Source organism: Uranotaenia lowii, chromosome 2 (assembly GCF_029784155.1).
Source record: "Uranotaenia lowii strain MFRU-FL chromosome 2, ASM2978415v1, whole genome shotgun sequence".
Classification (NCBI taxonomy): Eukaryota; Metazoa; Arthropoda; class Insecta; order Diptera; family Culicidae; genus Uranotaenia; species Uranotaenia lowii.
This window is the reverse complement of record NC_073692.1, coordinates 281,453,251-281,473,484: the sequence shown is the minus strand read 5'-3', so window position 1 is coordinate 281,473,484 and position 20,234 is coordinate 281,453,251. Positions and strand designations below refer to the sequence as shown.

The following is a 20,234-nucleotide window of genomic DNA, read 5'->3' as shown; positions in this document are numbered from 1 at the left end:
ACAGCGCAGATAGAGAGAATCAAGTGATCAACTGACAAAAGAAAAGCCAAATATGGGACAGCTTTGCGGGTATATTTAATCCGCATGCGAAATATACTCGCAAGGCTGTCCCATCATTATTTTCTCCTCCGCATCAACAACTACCAAATCAAAAACACATTGGACGAAATTCTACAACTGTTGCGAGACAGTAAAACCAGTTTAATTCTGTTAATTTATTCCAGGTGTGATGAATACAAAATTTCTAAAAGTAAACTGACGTTAGAATATGTGTAATAAGATTAACTTAGTTACGCTTACGTTCAGTATTTAACTGTAACACAACTAGAAGGCACTTGTAATAATAAGTTGTACGAAGGTTTAGTGACCTATAATGTTAGAGGTTATGTTGTATATCACTGCTTTTAGAGAAGGTTTATTTGGAGCTTACCGCGGCGGTACTTCGATATGCGCTTCTCTAGTGGTCACTAGCAGCTTTGCTTGAAAGCGATTGTAACGAAAGTTAACGTATGAGGGTAAAACTATAGATTAAAGTTGAGTTAAGCTGATCTTTTTAGTTTCTTACCGGATGTAGGCAGTTCAATGTGCTTAGCTTTTAATTGCGAAAGGCACTATCGATAAAGGTCGTATTTTACGCAGATCCAGCTAGATACAATAAGAATGTTAGCACTAATCGATAGATATTTAAGTATTGTACCTACAGATTCACTAGATTAAACTTTATAATCGCCAAATCTCTGAATGTTAACGTGATTTAACTTCGGAACTAAACGTGGAATCGTTTTAACCGTAGCTTGAATGACAAATCCAATTTTCACCTATTCTCTTTTTCTAATCTTTTGGCATGTTGTTAGTGTTCCTGCTGTGAAAGCATGTTTGACGTTTTTGGTCGATGATGGTTTGATGATAGGGGAGCGATGGGTTCGATGTTCGAATCGGCGGTCGCAACAACAACAATTATCTTAATATCTGTGAAGAAAGAAGTAGAAAAGGTAAAGTTTCTACCGAGAAATCCACGAAAGTTTATAAAAACCTTTAAAGCCGTTTTTCTCGGTTCGTTGTTTTTGGATATGGGACAGACTTGCCGGCAGCGGCAGTACACCTAGCAAAAATATTGGATGTTTTACACAACTCTTGTCAAGTGCTGAATTCCTGAACTAGCCTAATGTAGCTATTCGGAAATAGCTTCCGATGATGTTGCAAGTCATAGAAAATTTACCACTTAGCTTTCTTACCCATAAAACACGTTTAGGGAAGAATGACCCTGGCAGTTAACTCCCTTGAAAAAAAAACCTTAAAACACTTCTTATTCTTAACTTGAACCATCGGTTTTGCACGAAGTTCACGCAGCGTCATACCCGAAGAGGTAGGTATCTTCGATATTTGCTCCACTCTCGTCGTCGGCGATGGTCTGCTGGTTCGTATCTTCTTTTTCGGAGCTTTCAGGGGAATCCTGTTTAGTGCGTTTGATTGTAGCACGACGATCTAACTCGCTAACCTCATCTTCCATTTCGATCGGGGCATGATTGCGCTTCGATTTCCTTGACTGCTTTTCGGCTTCCGGTGACAACTAGTGATGCCAACCTTCCAGATTTAGTCTGGATCTTCCAGACTTTTTGGAGTTCCGCCAGACAGTTTTTAAGGTTTCCAGACTTCCAGACTTTTGACATTTTTTCCAGACAATTCCAGACTTTTGGGTTTAGACATAAGTTGTTCTACAAAACTATAAAAATGCAAAATGTTTACAGTGTAAAATGGCAGGAAATGATTAGAATCAGGGATTTTTTTTAATTTTGTAGCGGCTCACCAAACTCCCCCACACCAAAAGGCTCGATTGAGCCCCCTGGTAATGGACGCTACTGTTCTCAGCATGTCTGGCAGCAAAAGGAATTCAAAAGCTATACGCGAGCAAAATTTTACTCAACGCACTAATAGATAATTTAATGCGGAGAAATGTGACGATACTGATTAAACTAACTAACACCAAGAATCTCAATGGAAAGAGATTTCCTTTGAAGAGATCCATGTTAAAATGAAATTTTATTATTCTTTACAACAACAACAAAACAAATTTACAAAAACTAATTAATAAGATTTTAAATGTTTCACTAAGATTATACATAAATTATATCGGGCTTGTGATATAGCTCAGTTGGCAAGTCTGTTGTCTCCTGAGCCGATGTCCGCGAGCTCGAGCCCAAGAGCAAACATCGAACACAGTTGTACCGGATAAGTTTTTCAATAACGATCCGCCAACTGCACCGTTGATAAAGTCGCGAATGCTAATAAAGATGGTAAAACGACTATAATCGTAACAAAAAAAAAAAACATAAATTATTGCTACAAAAATAAAAAAAAAAGGTACTTAAGACTAGCTTTGTTCGACTTTTTTTAACGACTTAATTTAGTTTTGAATATTTGGAGTAATTTGTTTTTGAACATGGAACGAGAATTAGTTTCTTTCAATTCGCTAGGTAGGGAGTTATATTTTGTTGGAAGAGATTCTTTCTGACCTAAGCTAGTTGATGATCGACATCGTTGTAATTGATTTAAGTGGCGAGTATTATGTGTTCTTATTTCAGTCGAGAACTGAATATCTTGGATGATCGTTGTTGAGTGTAAACTATTAAAGACGTATATTATAGTTTGAAAGTCACAAATGTCTACTAGAGGTAAAATATTATGGGATGTGGTTGAGTAAATAACTCTAGTTGGATAAAGCAAAGGAAGCTTTTCGATATTTTGAAACACCGATTTTGTAAGGTTTGAAGTTTTTGGAGATTTGATTGTGATGCGCGTGCCCAAACTATTTTAAGATAATTTAGCAAAGAGTGAATGAATGCATAGTAAAATTTCAGCAAAACATGTTGAGGTACAAAGTTTCTTAATCTCCAGAGCACACCACAGAGGGGGATGTTTTTTATTTTCTCTAAATTTTAGATGTGAAAATTCCAAGAAAGAGTTTTATCTAAACGTAACCCGAGATATTTAAAATAGTTCATAAGCATTTTTCAAAGAGATTTAGAAGATTCAATAGTATTTTAAGCTTTTCATAGTTCGGAATGCTGCGAAAACATACAGAATATTTTCATTGAAGACTTTGAACTAATTTGAGTGAGGAAAATCCACTTTTTTCGAATTTCGATGGTCTCCTTTATAGACAAATTATTCGAAAATGCAACTTTATTCTACCGATTTTGAAGAGCAAGAATCAACATGTTTTCAAAGTGGAAAATTTCCAGCAGATTCTTTTAATTATATTATCAACGAAAAATGCAAGTTTGTAGTATATTGACAATTTTTTCGTGATTGTGACGTCACAGCCTGTACCAACAATAGAAAGGGCTGCTTTGACACTATGTACCTTCTTTAAATATTCCTTGGCTATCCCAGGGTGGCCAGCGAACCGGGAAAACCGTGAAAAAACCGGGAATTTAAAATGAGACCGGGAAAACCGGGAAAAACGGGGAATTTCAAATAAAACCGGGAAAATTTGTTATGGATTATTAAATACTATGAATTCCTAAAATACATTCACTTCATCATGACTGAACTTTCTCTCAGAAAGTTTACAATCTATAGTCGTTTATTCCAGGATTGTAAACCATTTGAGAGGAGCGTGTAAAAATGTCGATATTTTATTTTTATGAGTCAAATTCCGGGAAAATTCGAGAATATTTGAAAAATCGAGATGTCTCGACCACAAACTTAGCTTATTTCTTTGCTCAAGCATATTGTGCACTACAGTGAATAAAAAAAGGTTTTTAAATTAAACAAAAGTTTCACAACTGTTAAGTCTTGGTAGTTAACTAAGCGATAATTAATCAAAGATTTTTACCATTATGCACTTTCTTTGCGAATATCTGATAAAAATAGAACTTAAAAAACTGAATGAAGAAATATAAAAATTCAATTCAAAATAAAAAAAAATTTGAATTGTGATGTGAATTCATATGTTGAAATCAGACAGTCTTCAATTGAATCTACATCTCACAAACTAAGATTTAAGCTTATCATCATCTTATAACTGGAATTATACACTTGTCCAGAATTTACGAAGTTCGAATCGGCATCAGGAGCTCATTTTTTTTTTCAGAAAAACACGTCATACTGAAACGAAACTTGAAAAATTAGCAGAAATTTTTCAAATACATTTACACTGCGGAAGTTATTTTGAAGAGTCCGACTAAAATGTCGGATAATTTGATGAAAAAAATTTAATTTCAATAGAACGTAAAACGAGATATGAGAGATATGAATTCAATTATTCAGCCATGAAGTCTTACCTCGGTCGAAAAATTTACTGAAAAGCTATTTTTACAACAATCTAATGATCAATGGTAGTTTTTAAATAGATTGAACAATGAGAATTTTTTTACGTGACTTTACTTATTTTCAGCTGTTTTCAATTTAGTTTACACTACCTCAAAAATCAAAAATAATCATAACCATTCTTCAAATTTTCATTTGATTAATAAAACATAAAAAAAATCAAATAATTTGTTTGCGTCGAAAAACTGTCAAAAAAGTAAGTTCAAAAATCAAATTTCTGACAAACGACATGACCTCGAAGAAATTATTTTATTTGGTTGCGAAAATATTTTCTTTCAATATTTAGCTCATTTTCAACTTTTGAAAATCGGAAGTTGTCCCATGCGGAAAAAAATGCCAGAAAAAATGGCACCATTTCATTCGGTATATTGAAAACGCACAGAAGACAGAAGATGTAACAAGAGAACAAGTTTTTGTGTGATTCTTGTTTACATTACATAAAAAATGGAATAAAAACATGCATTTTTGAGATAGGACATATAATCTAGAACTCAGCGCATTCTAGTAAATTGTTTAAGGTATCCAATTGTTTCAGTATTCAATATGAGAACCGAAAGAAAATATCAGATAGCATATCATGAATAAGCTTCAACTGAATCTGTTTTAAGAGCTTTAGAAGAAAAAATATCAGAAGGTCAGTCTATACATTTCAATAGAAAAAAATAGAATTTTAACTTGAAATTTTAAAAGTACACAGTAAATGAAAATTACCGAGTTCGGTAATTTTTTTTACCGAAATCCTAACATGTGTAAATCGTTAAACTGTTCGGTAGTTTTTTCGGTAAAAAATAAACGAACATCGGTAAATCGATTCTTCATTAACCGATGTTCGTCAATTTTTTACCGAAAAAATTACCGAACAGTTTAACGATTTACACATGTTAGGATTTCGGTAAAAAAAATTACCGAACTCGGTAATTTTCGTTTACTGTGTAGTATATGGCATCATATCAAAACTATGATTTATCTATGCGAATAATCAAAATATAGCAGTTTGTCTCATAAAAAACAAAGATGGTATGAAAAACTGAAAAGAAAGTAGCAATTTGCGGTTAAGGTTCGGACAACTACATTTTTTTTCTTACCGTATTACGATCACCATAATTCGAATAACTTTTGAGTTTCAAGATTTAACTAAGTCCTCTTACACTTTTACATTCAACTGGCATAAACATATCTTCAGTTTTGGTCAAATGGACATATTTATTCGCGCATTTTGAATCGAGGGAAACCATACAATGTCATTCGGGAAAACCGGGAAAAAACCGGGAATTTGAAAATGGAAACTCGCTGGCCACCCTGCTATCCAGATTGATTTTGAAAAATATTAACAAATGGTTTCCGGTTTATGCAATAAACAAAGTGTATCACTTTCATGTTGACACCCTGTAGTATCATTTGAATAGTTTTTAATTAAAATTGAACGTAGAGTGATGAGTTCAACAAAACACAACAACTAAAAACCTTTAGTCCTTAACCCTACGTAAATATTATAGCTTTTCAAAACTATTTATACTCCCAAAATTCTTCACATAAAAGCTTCGTAGATATTTTCATCCACGAGAATTTCACCTATGTAACAGAGTACCTGCATCTCTACAGGGTCTCATACAGGGTGTTCAATAAGCTCGAATATAAATTAAAGCACGGTAGTTTTCAATCAACTAGTCAGAATTTATAAATTTTTGTCTCTTATGACAAAAATAACAAAAATTATAAATATGAGAGAAAATTACAAAAATCACAAAAACTTCAAAAATTACAGAAATGACTCAAATGACAAAAATGTTAGAAATGACAAAAATGATAAAAATCACAAAAAATAAATAATGACAAAATGACAAAATTGGCCAAATTGACTAAAATGACAAAAATTACAAGAAAAAAAAACAAAAATCACAAAAGTGACACAAATAAAAATAACCAATAACAAAAGTTACAAAAATTACAAAAATTATAATAATAATAAAAAAGTTTTTAAATTACAAAAATTACAACAAGACAATTGAAAAAATATTAAAAAATGACATATTTAAATAAAAAAAAACCTATATTAACAAAAAAAAAGAAAATAATTACTAAATTGGCAAAAATGTCAAACATCACAAAAATAAAAAATATATTACAAAATATAAATAAATGATTGGAAACAATTACAAAAGCGCTAGAAATCTTTAAAAAACTTGAGAAAGAGTCATTGCGTATTTTTATTGAACGCATAAAGCGCTTTTGTCATTTATTTATTTTTTGCAATCTTTCTTTAAATTTTTGTTATGTTTGACATTTTTGCCAGTTTTGTAATTTTTTTTCGTTTTTTTTTGTTAATTAAGGTTATTTTGTATTTTATTTAAATATGTCATTTTTTAAAATTTTTTAATTGTATTGCTGTAATTTAAAAACTTTTTTTTATTGTTATAATTTTTGTAACTTTTGTAACTTTTTTACATTATCGACATCAGCTTTGAAATTCTTGGTAAAAAGTTGTTTTCTCGATCTATGTTATCATTCAGTTGGTTCAATGAATTTGAATAAAAAACAATACATATACATATCTTGTTGTGATTTTGATAATTTTTCCAATTTCTCGAATTAAGACAGCTTTGTTCAGCATAGTGGATTCAGTGGTAAGAAAGATACATTTTTTGTTTTTTTTTTTTTTCATAGTTACTGTAACATTACTTATTCTCTGTATTTATCTATGGTTCATAATAGCATCATTTTTTCTGCTGTAAAATAGAACAAATTTTAATCATAACAATAAGTTTCATTTAAACTTTCAATTCAAAGTCCTTCTAGAACTAACTTGAATAAAACATAACTAAGAGTTTCTAAGAGTGGAAATATAAGCCGATGTATCATATGCATCAATTGTAAAGCGATAGTAAAAATAAATTAAGCCAAGTGATTCACTAAGGGTTAGTTTGGCATAGATTACATTTTATATCTTCCGAATAACATAATTTTTTTTCTATCGAAAAAATAAATTCACATAAATCTTTTGTAGATTCCACCTAAATAAAAGCTGGCTGCACATTTTAACGCTTAAACTGCTGAAGATTCGTTATAGGTTAATTGTCCTGTTCATCATCCCATCAATAACCTCTCTCAACATTTTTGTATCGCTTCAATTTCTACATGAACGGATTATTTTACTCCCACCCTGTTGAATAATTGTGATAGGAAAAGCTTATCAACAAAAATACAGACAGCACATTTGCATCTCCCGATGGATTCTTCCATTGCCATTGGTTGACCGATTTTCAATTTAGCCCCCATAAACATCAAGTCTCATCGAAGGTCAAGATTACCTTCCCTCAACCGTATTGTGTATCGGAATTATGGCGATAGCAAGTATTTTTTATTTCTTCTTTGATGAGGCGGAAATAGCAAATGTCACGACCGTACAATTTCGGTAGGCTTAACCAAGCCAGTATACTTTTGGTAGCTAGTCCTGACAAAAGAGAATTGCAAAATAAATTGTTTAACGTGTCTTAAGGCGCGTGTGGTGGGAGATTATGGCGGGTATCCACTTACGGAAACAAACAATTTCAATGACCGGGGAATAGGGAAACCGTCCAGCCGCACAATTTAGACAGCCAGCGTGCGAAATCGTGATTTGAATAGTAAATATGCCTATGTACATAGTTTTATACACTTTTTCTTGTCCCTTTAGAAGCTGCAAAAAGCTGCTAAATCTAACCTAACCTCACTGGAATCTAGTTGTGGAATTTGTTGAACGTCACATTTGTTGGGTTTATTTTGACTGTACAGAAACTAAAAACATTCCATGCAGTGGTATAGTCTTACATGTGATGTGTGCTCGCTCATGAAAGCTGCCAGTTACGTTGATTAAACAGCAATCTACTTGAAGTATTTAGACGTTCCATATTTTGGTAATTGTAGTTCGATTCCTTAGGAATTTTAGTAATATTTCAAGGCAAAATTATGTTGGCTTGTGACATAGTTGGCAAGTCAGTGCCTCTTGAGTTGATGTCCATGCGTTCGAGCCCAAGAGTAAACATCGAACACAGTTGTACCGGATAAGTTCAACTGCATCGCTGATAAAAAGTCGCGAATGACATGAAGATGTAAGAGTGACTTTAATCGAAACAAAAAACATGCAAACATTTAACGAATCAATTAAACGACACTAGGTCAAACTCATGTTGGTGCCACAATTGCTCTCTAATTTAATGCTTATTTAAATTTACCCAATGCTAATTTGTCATACAGTGTTTCAAATTGGCCGTAGTTTGTTGTCATTCGTTGTTGGAGGCCCTTGACGGCAAACTATAATGAAGGGTGTCTGTTACAAATTGCTCACTCATGTCTTAAATAACATGAATTTGATGCATGATTTGTTTTCATAGTTGATAGCTGTATGTCAGATTTGTATGTTTTCTTTTTCCTGGATTTTCGAATATACCTACGTACACAAATGTTAAGACTTGAAACATAAAATAAAGACCCGACGAAAAAATAATATTTTTATCTGTTTTTCTAGCCTGTGCGGTACCCCAAATCGATATTTTTCATCATAAGTAATGAGTTCAGCGAACGGTTTAACTACTATGGAATGCGAAGTAAGCATATGAGACTGATTAATCGATTCTTTAATCGATTGTTTGTTCCATTTCAAATTTCAACAAGCTGAAAACCAAATCATAATGAAATGTGCCCCCTTTTTTCTCTTCCCCTGTAGCGGTTTTGGCTCTCTACCTCACACAGAAACTCAACAATGATGACGATACTGCCACCGTGATCTATCACGTTTTCACCAGTTTGGCCTATTTCTTCCCAATGATGGGAGCCATTCTCGCCGACAGTTGGATGGGGAAATTCAAAACAATTCTCTACCTATCGATGGTTTACTGCATCGGAAGTGTGCTGATAACTCTAGGTGCCATTCCTTCATTCAATCTGCCAGCTACGTACGTTAAAAACGTGTATTATTATTTAGTATATTGTTGAATAATTCTGATTATTTTTTTTTAGATCCATGACTGTGATAGGGTTGCTGCTCATAGCCGTAGGATCCGGTGGCATCAAACCGTGTGTTTCCGCTTTCGGAGGAGATCAGTTCAAACTACCGGAGCAAGCTATCCAGTTGGCAAAATTCTTTTCCCTGTTCTACTTTGCCATCAATGCTGGATCACTGATTTCCACCACGGTGACGCCAATTCTCCGAGAAGATGTTCACTGCTTCAACGATGCCGATTGTTATCCGCTTGCATTCGGAATACCTGCAATACTCATGATTTTCTCTATATTGATCTTCGTATGCGGCAAATCGATGTATGTGATCAAGAAACCAGCAGGCAATATGGTAGTAATGGTTTTTAAATGTATCGGAAATGCTCTCTCAACTCGTGCTAAGGAGAAGGATGTAAATCCAAAGCGTCATTGGTTGGAATACGCCGAAGCAAAATACGGAAGAAAAACAGTTGCTGATATCAAAGTCCTGTTGAAAATTTTGTTCCTGTACATACCACTTCCAGTATTCTGGGCCCTGTTCGATCAACAAGGATCACGGTGGACTTTCCAGGCCACTCGTATGAACGGCGAAATCGGTTCTTTCACCATCAAACCCGATCAAATGCAAGTGATAAATCCTCTACTGATCCTTGCTTTCATTCCATTCTTCGATGCTCTCGTATATCCGATACTGGAAAAGGTTGGCATCAAATCTCCTCTTCAAAAGCTTACATTTGGAGGTATCTTAGCCGGAGCTGCTTTCGTTTTATCCGGTTTCGTTGAAATAGCTCTAGATAAAACCAATGCCGTAATGCCTAGCCCATCTGAATCTCAACTACGAGTTTTCAACGGACTTCCGTGCGATTATCACTTCAAAACCGATATACCAAATTTCAATACTTTCACTGTTCAATCCCTTGGCAGCTTTGAAGCCATTCACTTAGACACCTTGCAAAATACAACATACCGATTTTCGGCAAACACCTCGGAGAACTACTGTATCAAAGCAAATATGTCCTCTATAACTGGAACATTCTTCCTCAACCCTGGAAATTCTGTCAGCTATTTCATTAGCCAGAAATCTAACAAAGTAAATCTGGTCGAGTACGTCGATTCACCGGAGAAGGACAAGCGAGGACTGCCCCGGGTTCGAATTCTCGCCAACATCAAAACGACCAGCAGAGTCCTACTGAAAAACACCTGGTACCCAGATGCCCAATACAATGTGACCCTGAACAAGCTGGCCCAGATGACTGTATCCGATGGAGAGTACGATATATTTTCGGAAAATGGCACACGCCGTGTGGCCTCTGTAAAGCTGGAACTAGGCGGAGTCTACACACTGATCCTGCATGAGGTTTTGGAGAACGAATTTGTGAGTATTGTTTTTTCTCCACAATAGATCAAATAAATTGGTCGCAGTGGATTTGCTCATACAAAAAAAAAAGTATTGTTTTCGTACTTGAAATTTTAACCTAACAAAATGTTTTCGTTCTTGGGAAAATTGGTTTTTATCGGATTTGACTTATAAGTTAAAATTAACTTTATGTTTTCGACCGGGGAGATGTTTTTGAATAATAATTTTTTGGATTTTTACGGTCTGAGATTTTAATTAAACAACGTTTTATTTGAAATACCCGACGTTTCGACCATTTTTTGTGGTTTTTCTCAAGGGAATTGTCTGTCTGTTGTTATTGTCAATATCGTTTATTTTTTCAACGGCTAGGTGTCCAGTATTTGCAGCTAATTTGAACCGGATAGAAAAGATTGTTTTTCATCCGATTTCCTATGGTTGCACTTTTAACGTACTTTTTGAATTATGTTTGATTAAAATCTCAGACCGTAAAAAGTTTGCAAAGGAACAAATCTTCTTCGAAACATTCAGAACCTTGATAGCGAAAAATACCATCAGAACTGCTAGTCCTGCTACATCTGTGGATTCGTCAAGTTGCATGGCGAATTTTCAAGTTCTCAATCGAGAATCTAAATTGCTTTCAACATCTTCAAAAATTCGCCGAGAAAGCTCACTAAGTACGACGCAAGAATAGCCTTTTCATTGAGTGTTTTGCAGCGATTAGTCATTCTGAGTGAATGACAACTCTTCACGTTTACGCTCGAAAACATCTCGCTGCTTACCTCCGTACTCCGGATGCACTTTTTCAAAATGTCGGCGCATTTTTGCTGGAACCATTGGTTTTGCAAATGTTCCGTATTTTAACCAGCAATCCATGGTGATTCCGAGCCCCAATTTTTTTTAACTGGAATTTTAAAACAACAAATCCATACTCAACACTGAGCTTGTTGGCGTTGTTTGTCAACAGCTCTTTGCTTGTTTCTGTTTCTGTCTCACGCGCTTAAGTCCTTAAGCCTATAACCACCGCTCAAACAGTTTTAACTAGCAATCTAATGAAAAGTAGGGTTTTTAGACCACTTTTTTGAACTTTTTGTGACCATTTCATTTTAAAAAAATTATATCTTGGCTTTATGATGTAGACATTAACTTCAGCTTTCATATGCATAAAGCAAATATTTTTTGGACTTGTAATATATGAACTACAGCACTTTTCTTGAGGCATGTTTTTTCGGATATTTTTTGCTTTCATGCTGAATATTCAAACTTGCAATAGTGTCAAAATGACATTCTAATGCGGATGAGGGTTAAGTAATGCAATGTACTTCTTTAGTGTTGAACATGAAACAATATGCAATTTACATATTGTAACTATTTTATATGGCTGAATAAACGTCTTTCTTAAGGTAGTTATTAAGCCTTTTCCCATAATAAAACATTTTCCATTAGAATTTTAATTGTGTCTATATTTAAAACTGCTTCTCAAAAAGCTCTTTTATGTCATTAGTAAGAAAAGAAAATTTTCAATTGACTTTTACTGAAATCTCATGACTGTCCTGTTACCTGTAAGTTAATTGAAATGAAATTCGGCAGCAAAGACCGTTTAAATTCAAGCCATTATGGACAATCGGTGAATATAAATGAGATTTTCTGCAACATTTAAAATATATTTTGAAAAGAAGTGGTTATCACCGTAAATTTATTTTATGAAATTATTTTCTCGGTTATATCGTAGAAATTTTATAGCGTTTAAGGGGGGGGTAGGGTCTAACACTTTCAAAAAATCGATTTTTTTATTTTTTTATTTTCCTATTGTAAAACGTTTCAAGAATGTTGTGTCAAATTTTCAAGTCAATTGAAGCAAAACTGTAGAAGTTATAGGCCTTTATCTCCTCCTATCTAATACTGCAAGAAAGCAAGAGCAGAAACTTTAAACGCGTTTTCTCGAAAGCACATTTTTAAAGTCCGTGGACATCGTCATTTAAAAACTACTTATCCGATTCTTTTCAAATTTGGAACATATTTTCTACATATAAAATACCAGACCCCAACGTTTTTCTTTTTTGATTTTTTTACTTTGGGGAGATTTTAGAGGTTAAAAATGGCGGATTTTTAAGTGAAAAATCGTAGTTTTTACTTCAAACAGCCACAAAAATTTCATAAAAATATTTTTAAGTTAAATAAAAACGTTGGGGTCCAGAAAAACATCTATTAAAAATATTTTGCTCTGATTTTTTGACTTCAGATGATTCTGTGCTGAGATACAGTGTCCACCGCAAATCCTGTTTTCTTAAAGGCTTCCTCGAAAATGCTCCGTCACCGGCTCATTTTTCAATATTTTTCTACGAAAAAATTACTAAATGTTCTTTTGTATAATGCAAAAAATTTGAATACATTTGTTTGAACGATAGCTCTAGAAAAAAATCGTGAAAATGGTGTTTTTTTATACCCGTTAGACCCTACCCCCCCCCCCCTTAAGAAAGTTAGTCCTGAAACATCTTTCGTGTTATTCTAATCTTCTATCCTATAATCTATCATCTTTCAATGCCTAAATATTGTTTCTCAAAGAATATAACATTTCTCCGATATAGCCGATAAAATAATTTCATAACATTTAAAATATTTAGCATAGGTATATGAATGTACAGTAGGTATAAATTGATAAATTTGAATTGTACCTTCCTTCCGCAGTCACTTCAACGTCACATCCTAACTCCGCCTAACTCGCTGCACATGCTCTGGCTTGTGCCACAATATGTCGTCATAACGGCCGGTGAAGTCATGTTTTCCATCACGGGTTTGCAGTTCTCCTACTCACAGGCACCGGAAAGCATGAAATCTGTGATCCAAGCCTTCTGGCTGCTGACCGTCGCAATCGGAAACATGCTTGTCGTCTTCATAGCCGAAGCTAAATTTGTGGAATCTCAGTCGGTCGAATTTTTCCTCTTCGCTGGACTTATGTTCCTGGACATGGCTCTGTTCATGGTGCTGGCCATGCGCTACAAGTACGCAGAAACCGACAACGATATTGAATCTGGTGATAATAATGTTAAGAAAACGAATCACAACGAGCTCGGGGAACCTAAATCTAAGCTGGACCAGGACCCACTAGAAAAAGGTTTGGAGAACGTTAAACCTTCCTATACTAATGAAGCGTACCGAGAAGACTGAACGCTGGGTTGAAAAACAATTATTTGTGTTAAATGTTAAAATATTCTATTAATTTTATCTGTGCAGCATGTTTAAGTGGCGTGTTTTAACCCAATATTGTTGTGCATTTGTCTATCTTTGTACATGGCTGTATGAAAATTTCTTTAATTTACAAAGAATTAAATGAAATAAAACTTACTATTACTATTTATTTTTTTTCGTAATAACCGTATAATATCACATCATTTTATTATCTTAGTTATGAAATTTTAAGGTGGTCAACAATCATTAAATGAAATCAACTTTTATCAAACTTGTAGAAAAAAGTCATCATATTTTCGGTGATGAAAATTTCAAAATAAATTTGAAAGGCTAAAAAGTTCTTGTTTGACTGAGTTCACATTAATATATTATATAAAGTTGTCGTGTAATGGTGTTAGTCGCACTACTCCTCCGAAATATCTCAACCGAACGTTGCTAGAGGATAGTGTGATTTTTTCTTCTTTATTCCTAGCACATGGTAATGAATGACGCCTAGATATTATCCAGATTGATGTTTTGCCGATCGAATCAAACCTTCAAAACGATTTTAAAAATTAAAACCATTTTTAGTTCGTGTTAATTAAAGTAGCAATTTTTATCTAAAAAATATGAATTTAGTAGGGGAGAGTGGGGTATCATGGGCCACTTTTTTTTATAAAATCATAATAAAGCATAAGAAAACTAACCAGATAGTAATGATGTATTTAAGTTCTGAATGTGTATAAAAACACCATAATATAGGTGGCCCAAGATACCCCACGAAATGTAGCCCACGATTCTCAACAAGCAATGATTTGCAAATTGGTTGCGTTTGTGTGACTTATTGATGTTTCATCATAAATTCCTTTTCCACGTGAAAGAACATGATAAAACTATGATCATAAGCGTATGAGCATATTTTTGTTATGTACTTTAGGTCTCCCACGGAAGCAATTTTGTGAGTGCTTGTTTAATTATGTAAGTATACATTTTTCTAGGCTAGTTAAATAAAAGAAGCATGATACGTACATAACTCAACAACATATGGGTCATTCCATGTCAAGTGTGCACAGCGAGAAAAAAAATCTTATCGAAAATTCGCCAAACTTGGCCGATAGACTTTCTGAGGCCTACAAAACAAATCCTCAATTTTTGAGAATGATCCGCCCACCTCTCGTTCCAGGACCCTCCCTTCTTTTTTACAAGATATTGAAAAATTCATCATTTTTAAAATACAACATCTCTGGACTGAAACATCGTACCAAAATGACAAAATATGCGTTTTGTAGATTTTATTAAAATCTATCGATTGATGTTATTCATTACTCGAAAAAGTGACGTTTTAAACGTCAAAACACAGCTCTAAAAACAAAACGTTAATTTTCTCAAGGAAAGTATATTTTTTTCTTGAATTTTATGATTTCATTGTTTTCTTGAGAAAATTTTACGTAAGAACCAACCAAAATCCCAATATAATATTTCTCGTTTTCGAGATATGAAAGATTTAAGTTGGATTGTCTCACAGTTAGGGGAGAGTGGGGATACTTGATCCCCTTTTCTTATTTTCACTATATCTTTTTGGAAAAATTTAGCAACTCGCCGTCTTTGATATTTTTTGACAGCTTGTAACTTCAAGTTTCTATGCTCCAAAAATAAGAACGATACTTAAACTCGTTGATGAACTAGAAGCATTTTCGTGGGAGTAAAAAAATTGCGATTTTTCTGAAGTTAGGGGAGACTTGATCCCCTTTTGAAGGAGACTTGATCTTTTATTCAGGAAGCCCTAATCCTTGTATAAAAATCAAACAAAACCCCAAGATAGAATGTTAATTGACTATTTTGGACATGTTTGTTCTCATTTCACAATTTATAGCAGACATAAGCAGAAAATTCTATAACTTTGTCTCAACGCTAATAACATTGCATACTTAAAGGCGCTATTTTTTATAATTAAGAGAAAATTAATTATTTTTGCTCTTTTCTTCAGACAATTGTTTGATAAATATTAGTTTTTGGATAAATATTAGTAATTTCGTAATCTACAATCATAACGATCAATTCAGAAGAAGAATATGCCGTTTGGAAGGGGGATCAATTGTACCCAACTCTAGGGGATCAATTGTACCCATAATCAACATTTTAGAAAAAAAAAATTCTGAAAAAAGTTGAGAGTTTGTCAACCGGCTGAGCAAGCTCAGCTGCATGATAAAAGAAATTTGATAACAAAAAGAACGACCGGTGGAAAGAATGCAACCTTTTCCCAGACAGCCGCTAGGTTCGCGGCTCAGAGCAAAAAAAATAACTAATCGATAATCTAATCACGAGAATACCCCAGAACATAAAGAACCGCTTCAACGTCACAAGAGATTGAGGTTAGTTTTAGTGGCATGATTTTATTAATTTTCCTCCCCAGTTAGACTTAAAATACGGTTTTAGTACTTATCTATTGTGTAGTGTGTCTGTAGTCTGCATTGGTGTATCCCTTCGGCGTTCAGCTTCGGTGGTACCACCCGATATAAGAACTGCCCAGTCTGCGACTGGGTGATCCTGAAGGCATCGTCCGAACACATCCAATGACTTGCCACGTTTCAGGCTATCATTATATTGTAGGTAAATTATACAGGCCGATCTTCTTAAATTCCCTCTTTACTACTACTCCATCATACACGTGCTTAATACCGGTGATAACTTATAAATTCGAGTAATCTCAACTAAATCAGTGGGTAATAATAATTTCTGCACTGATTCAAAACTCTTCATGCAACGGACAGAGTTTGAGATAACACATTAGCTCAGTTGATTTCAGTTGCTGGGTGAAGCGGCACGCACAAAATTCACATAATAAAATCAACGCTTCCTTAACGATTAACTCGCAACTGTTGGCGGGATCAGCTTGTGCAACCAGTTTTTATATTTCGAGTTTTGTCAATCATATTCACCACGTATTGTTTGCTTTCTTGTGAGCATGAGTGTCGATTAGTATATAATTGTGGAGTAGTTGAGTATCGGAGTAGTAAAATAGTGGATGCGATGTTTTTCTAGTCTCGCCAATTCTAGCTAAAATTCAATTCCACTCAGTATTTTTCGGGAGAGCACAGTATAAGATCATGACCAAGGGATTGAGGGATTGTTAGATATCGAATCTACTTTCTGTGGTGGATCTCATTATGCACCCAACACGTTTTTTAAAACACCATCAGTTGTCTAATTGGCTACAACTGCGGATAAGCGACGATGGGTTCTGTTGTTCACTGTTGTGAGTGTTCTGCTACATCTTTATCGTTATTGGAGCTATTCGTTAGTTCTGGGGGGATAATATCCTTCCAAGGCCCGAATCAAAACCAGTAGCATGCTACCTTGGGAGCAGGTTACAAGTTTTCCATTACTTTGAAAATATGGCATTATGAAGTTCATTTTACGCTCGAACGATTGGTACATTGGAACAAATATTTTTTTCATAATTTTCCCATGTAAGGAACATTTTAAAGTGATGAAAAAAGATCTTCAAGTTACATTTTGCGAAATTTTTTAAACAAAGTTCAATTACTCAAACAATTATTTTGTTAAAAAATTTTAAACTACAAACATTGTTATTTTGCTCATTTTGGCACATTTTTCTAGAACATTTGATCTTTGTAAGACATTCCAGTTTCGAGATATAGCTAAGGAATCAAGTATCCGCAGGGATCAAGTATCCTCATTCTCCCCTATTTATTCGCAGCACTCAGTTATTTCACTAAGCTGCATAATTCATCCAACTTTATAGCCACATCTTCCTTGCTTGAACAGATTTTTTGTTTTCATGGTTTGTTTTAAATTAAAAAAAAAATAAATTAACATTCTGAACGAAAGAAAAAAATCGATTTATTGAATATTATAATTCCAAAAATAACTGTATTTTTCTTTATATTTTTTCGTTCCAACACTGCAAGTTAAATCATCTTAAAATTGTCTTTTAATTTTGCATACATTTTATATTTGAAATTTCGTTAAGCTTGAACATACTTTCATTCCAATTTTTCCAATATGTAAAGAGATTGCGGCATTAAACGAACGAAATCTTCTTGATGGTGTAACAGGTTTTTCATGTTGAAACGGTAGTTGTATTGAGAAACTGCTCTCTCAGAAAAATGAGCATTTTCTCCAATCCATTGAACTTGGTTTTGAGAAATTTTACACTGTAGAAGTAATATGCAATTTGAGATGATCACGAAGTTTATTGCAACTGCTTATGAATCATCGGAGTACTAGATCTCAAATGATGAGCCTGGTTGTTGTTGTAGTTATTTATCCACTGAACATCGCTCATGAAATTCTTTTCCAATTGAATACGTTGCTTTTGCTCAGAAAACTCAAGACTGTTCCCGACTATTTAGAAGCTTACCAATGTAAGTCACTTAAACAACTCCGTACTAATTTAGCTACAGGAAGCAACTGGATATTTCAACCGCAATCTTCGATTTGAGAATTTGTATTCAAAACTACTAGCAAGTTGCAGCAAGCGAGTGGGTAGCAAGCAAATGCGGCCAAAATTCGTTCATAATGGTCAGTGAATCACTTTAAAAAAAAATCGCTATTGTTTAGTGCTCCACTCGGTATCAACAAAAAAAATCTGCTGTGCTTAAGTTGTATAAATGAAGGCGATATACAATGAAGAAATGCTGTTGTTATAAATATCAGTATCGCGATAATTTATTTAGGGATGAATAACACGAGAGTCTTAAAATCCCAGAAATACAAAAACAAATACAAAGTCATAATTTATGAAAGTTTAGTTATCAACATATGTACGAGCAGATTCTCGAGATTTAAACATTATCTGTGAATAATTGATTTAAGCATCTTTTTTTTACAAATGTTTGGTACTTATTAAAATTAACCGTTTCAACATGATAAACCTGTTACACCATCTAGAAGATTTCGTTCGTTTCATGCCGCAATCTCTTTACATATTGGAAAAATTGGAATGAAAGTATGTTCAAGCTTACCGAAATTTAAAATTTAAAATGTATGCAAAATTACAAGACAATTTTAAGATGCTTTAAATTGCAGTGTTGGAACGAAAAATTATAGAGAAAAATATACCTAGTTATTTTTGGAATTATAATAAATCATAAAACGATTTTTTTTCTTTCGTTCAAAATCATTCAAACAAATCATGAAAACAAAAAATCTGTTCAAGCAAGGAAGATGTGGCTAAAAATTTGGATGAATTATGCAGTTTAGTGAAATAACTGAGTGCTGCGAATAAATAATTGTGAGACAATCCAACTTAAATCTTTCATATCTCGAAAACGAGAAATATTATATTGGGATTTTGGTTGGTTCTTACGTAAAATTTTCTCAAGAAAACAATGAAATCATAAAATTCAAGAAAAAAATATACTTTCCTTGAGAAAATTAACGTTTTGTTTTTAGAGCTGTGTTTTGACATTTAAAACGTCACTTTTTCGAGTAATGAATAACATCAATCGATAGATTTTAATAAAATCTACAAAACGCATATGTCGCATTGTCATTTTGGTACGATGTTTCAGTCCAGAGATGTTGTATTTTAAAATTGATGAATTTTTCAATATCTTGTAAAAAAGAAGGGAGGGTCCTGGAACGAGAGGTGGGCGGATCATTCTCAAAAATTGAGGATTTGTTTTGTAGGCCTCAGAAAGTCTATCGGCCAAGTTTGGCGAATTTTCGATAAGATTTTTTTTCTCGCTGTGCACACTTGACATGGAATGACCCATATAGAAAAACATGCTTACGCAAAGCAACGACGCACGCAGGGGTAAAACATGAAAAAGGCGATCAAAACTGTTTTCTGCCGAAACTGTTCGTTTTAGCCCTATAGTGTCTTCGAGACAAATGACCATCATTACAAGAGCTAAAAAATTAGTTTTTTGAAAAATTGATTAATCCACCTAGTAGTGAGTTAGAAAAATTAACTTTTTTAATATCCATTTTAGAGCTGTATTGTCTGAGAAAAGTTTTTAGCTTGTACCAATTCTAGCAACTTTGCTGAAGAAGTCATAGCTGTAACATTAATTGTTTCAAAGTTATGACAATTTCTAGAAAAATAACACCAATTTTCAGTTTTTTCAACATAACTTTTTTGCGCGTGATTTTTCATATAAAATGTGTTCTAGAGAGTTTTGAAGACAGAAAAGTTGTACACTTTTGCTGAATATACTGTATAGAAATTTTGAAGTTTAAACGAGATATCTTAAAAATACTTAACAAAAGTAGTCATTTTGAACTGGTTATATCTCCTGAGTTCGGACGAGTTCGGTTACATATTTTACAGTTTTGCAATAAAAAGAGTATCGCCTTTCAAACAATATACAATTCAAAGTGTAAAGTTCAATTCAAAGTATAAAAATTTCACTTTCGGCTCACTTCTATTGACATTTAC

At 33.8% G+C, this 20,234-nt stretch overlaps 1 protein-coding gene across 4 annotated transcripts in view; it reads left to right on the top strand.

The window, feature by feature from the left end:
- The window catches only part of LOC129748112 (peptide transporter family 1-like), a 36,536-nt gene extending 22,531 nt beyond the window's left edge, over positions 1–14,005 (top strand). For all 4 annotated transcript variants that reach the window (XM_055742603.1, XM_055742602.1, XM_055742605.1 and 1 more), the window contains 4 exons: positions 8,837–8,915; positions 9,035–9,263; positions 9,328–10,681; positions 13,349–14,005. In XM_055742603.1, coding sequence (XP_055598578.1) covers positions 8,837–8,915; positions 9,035–9,263; positions 9,328–10,681; positions 13,349–13,828 — 2,142 coding nt within the window. In that variant the 3' untranslated portion in view covers positions 13,829–14,005. The remainder of the gene's footprint in view (positions 1–8,836; positions 8,916–9,034; positions 9,264–9,327; positions 10,682–13,348) is intronic.
- Positions 14,006–20,234: the final 6,229 nt, after the last annotated feature.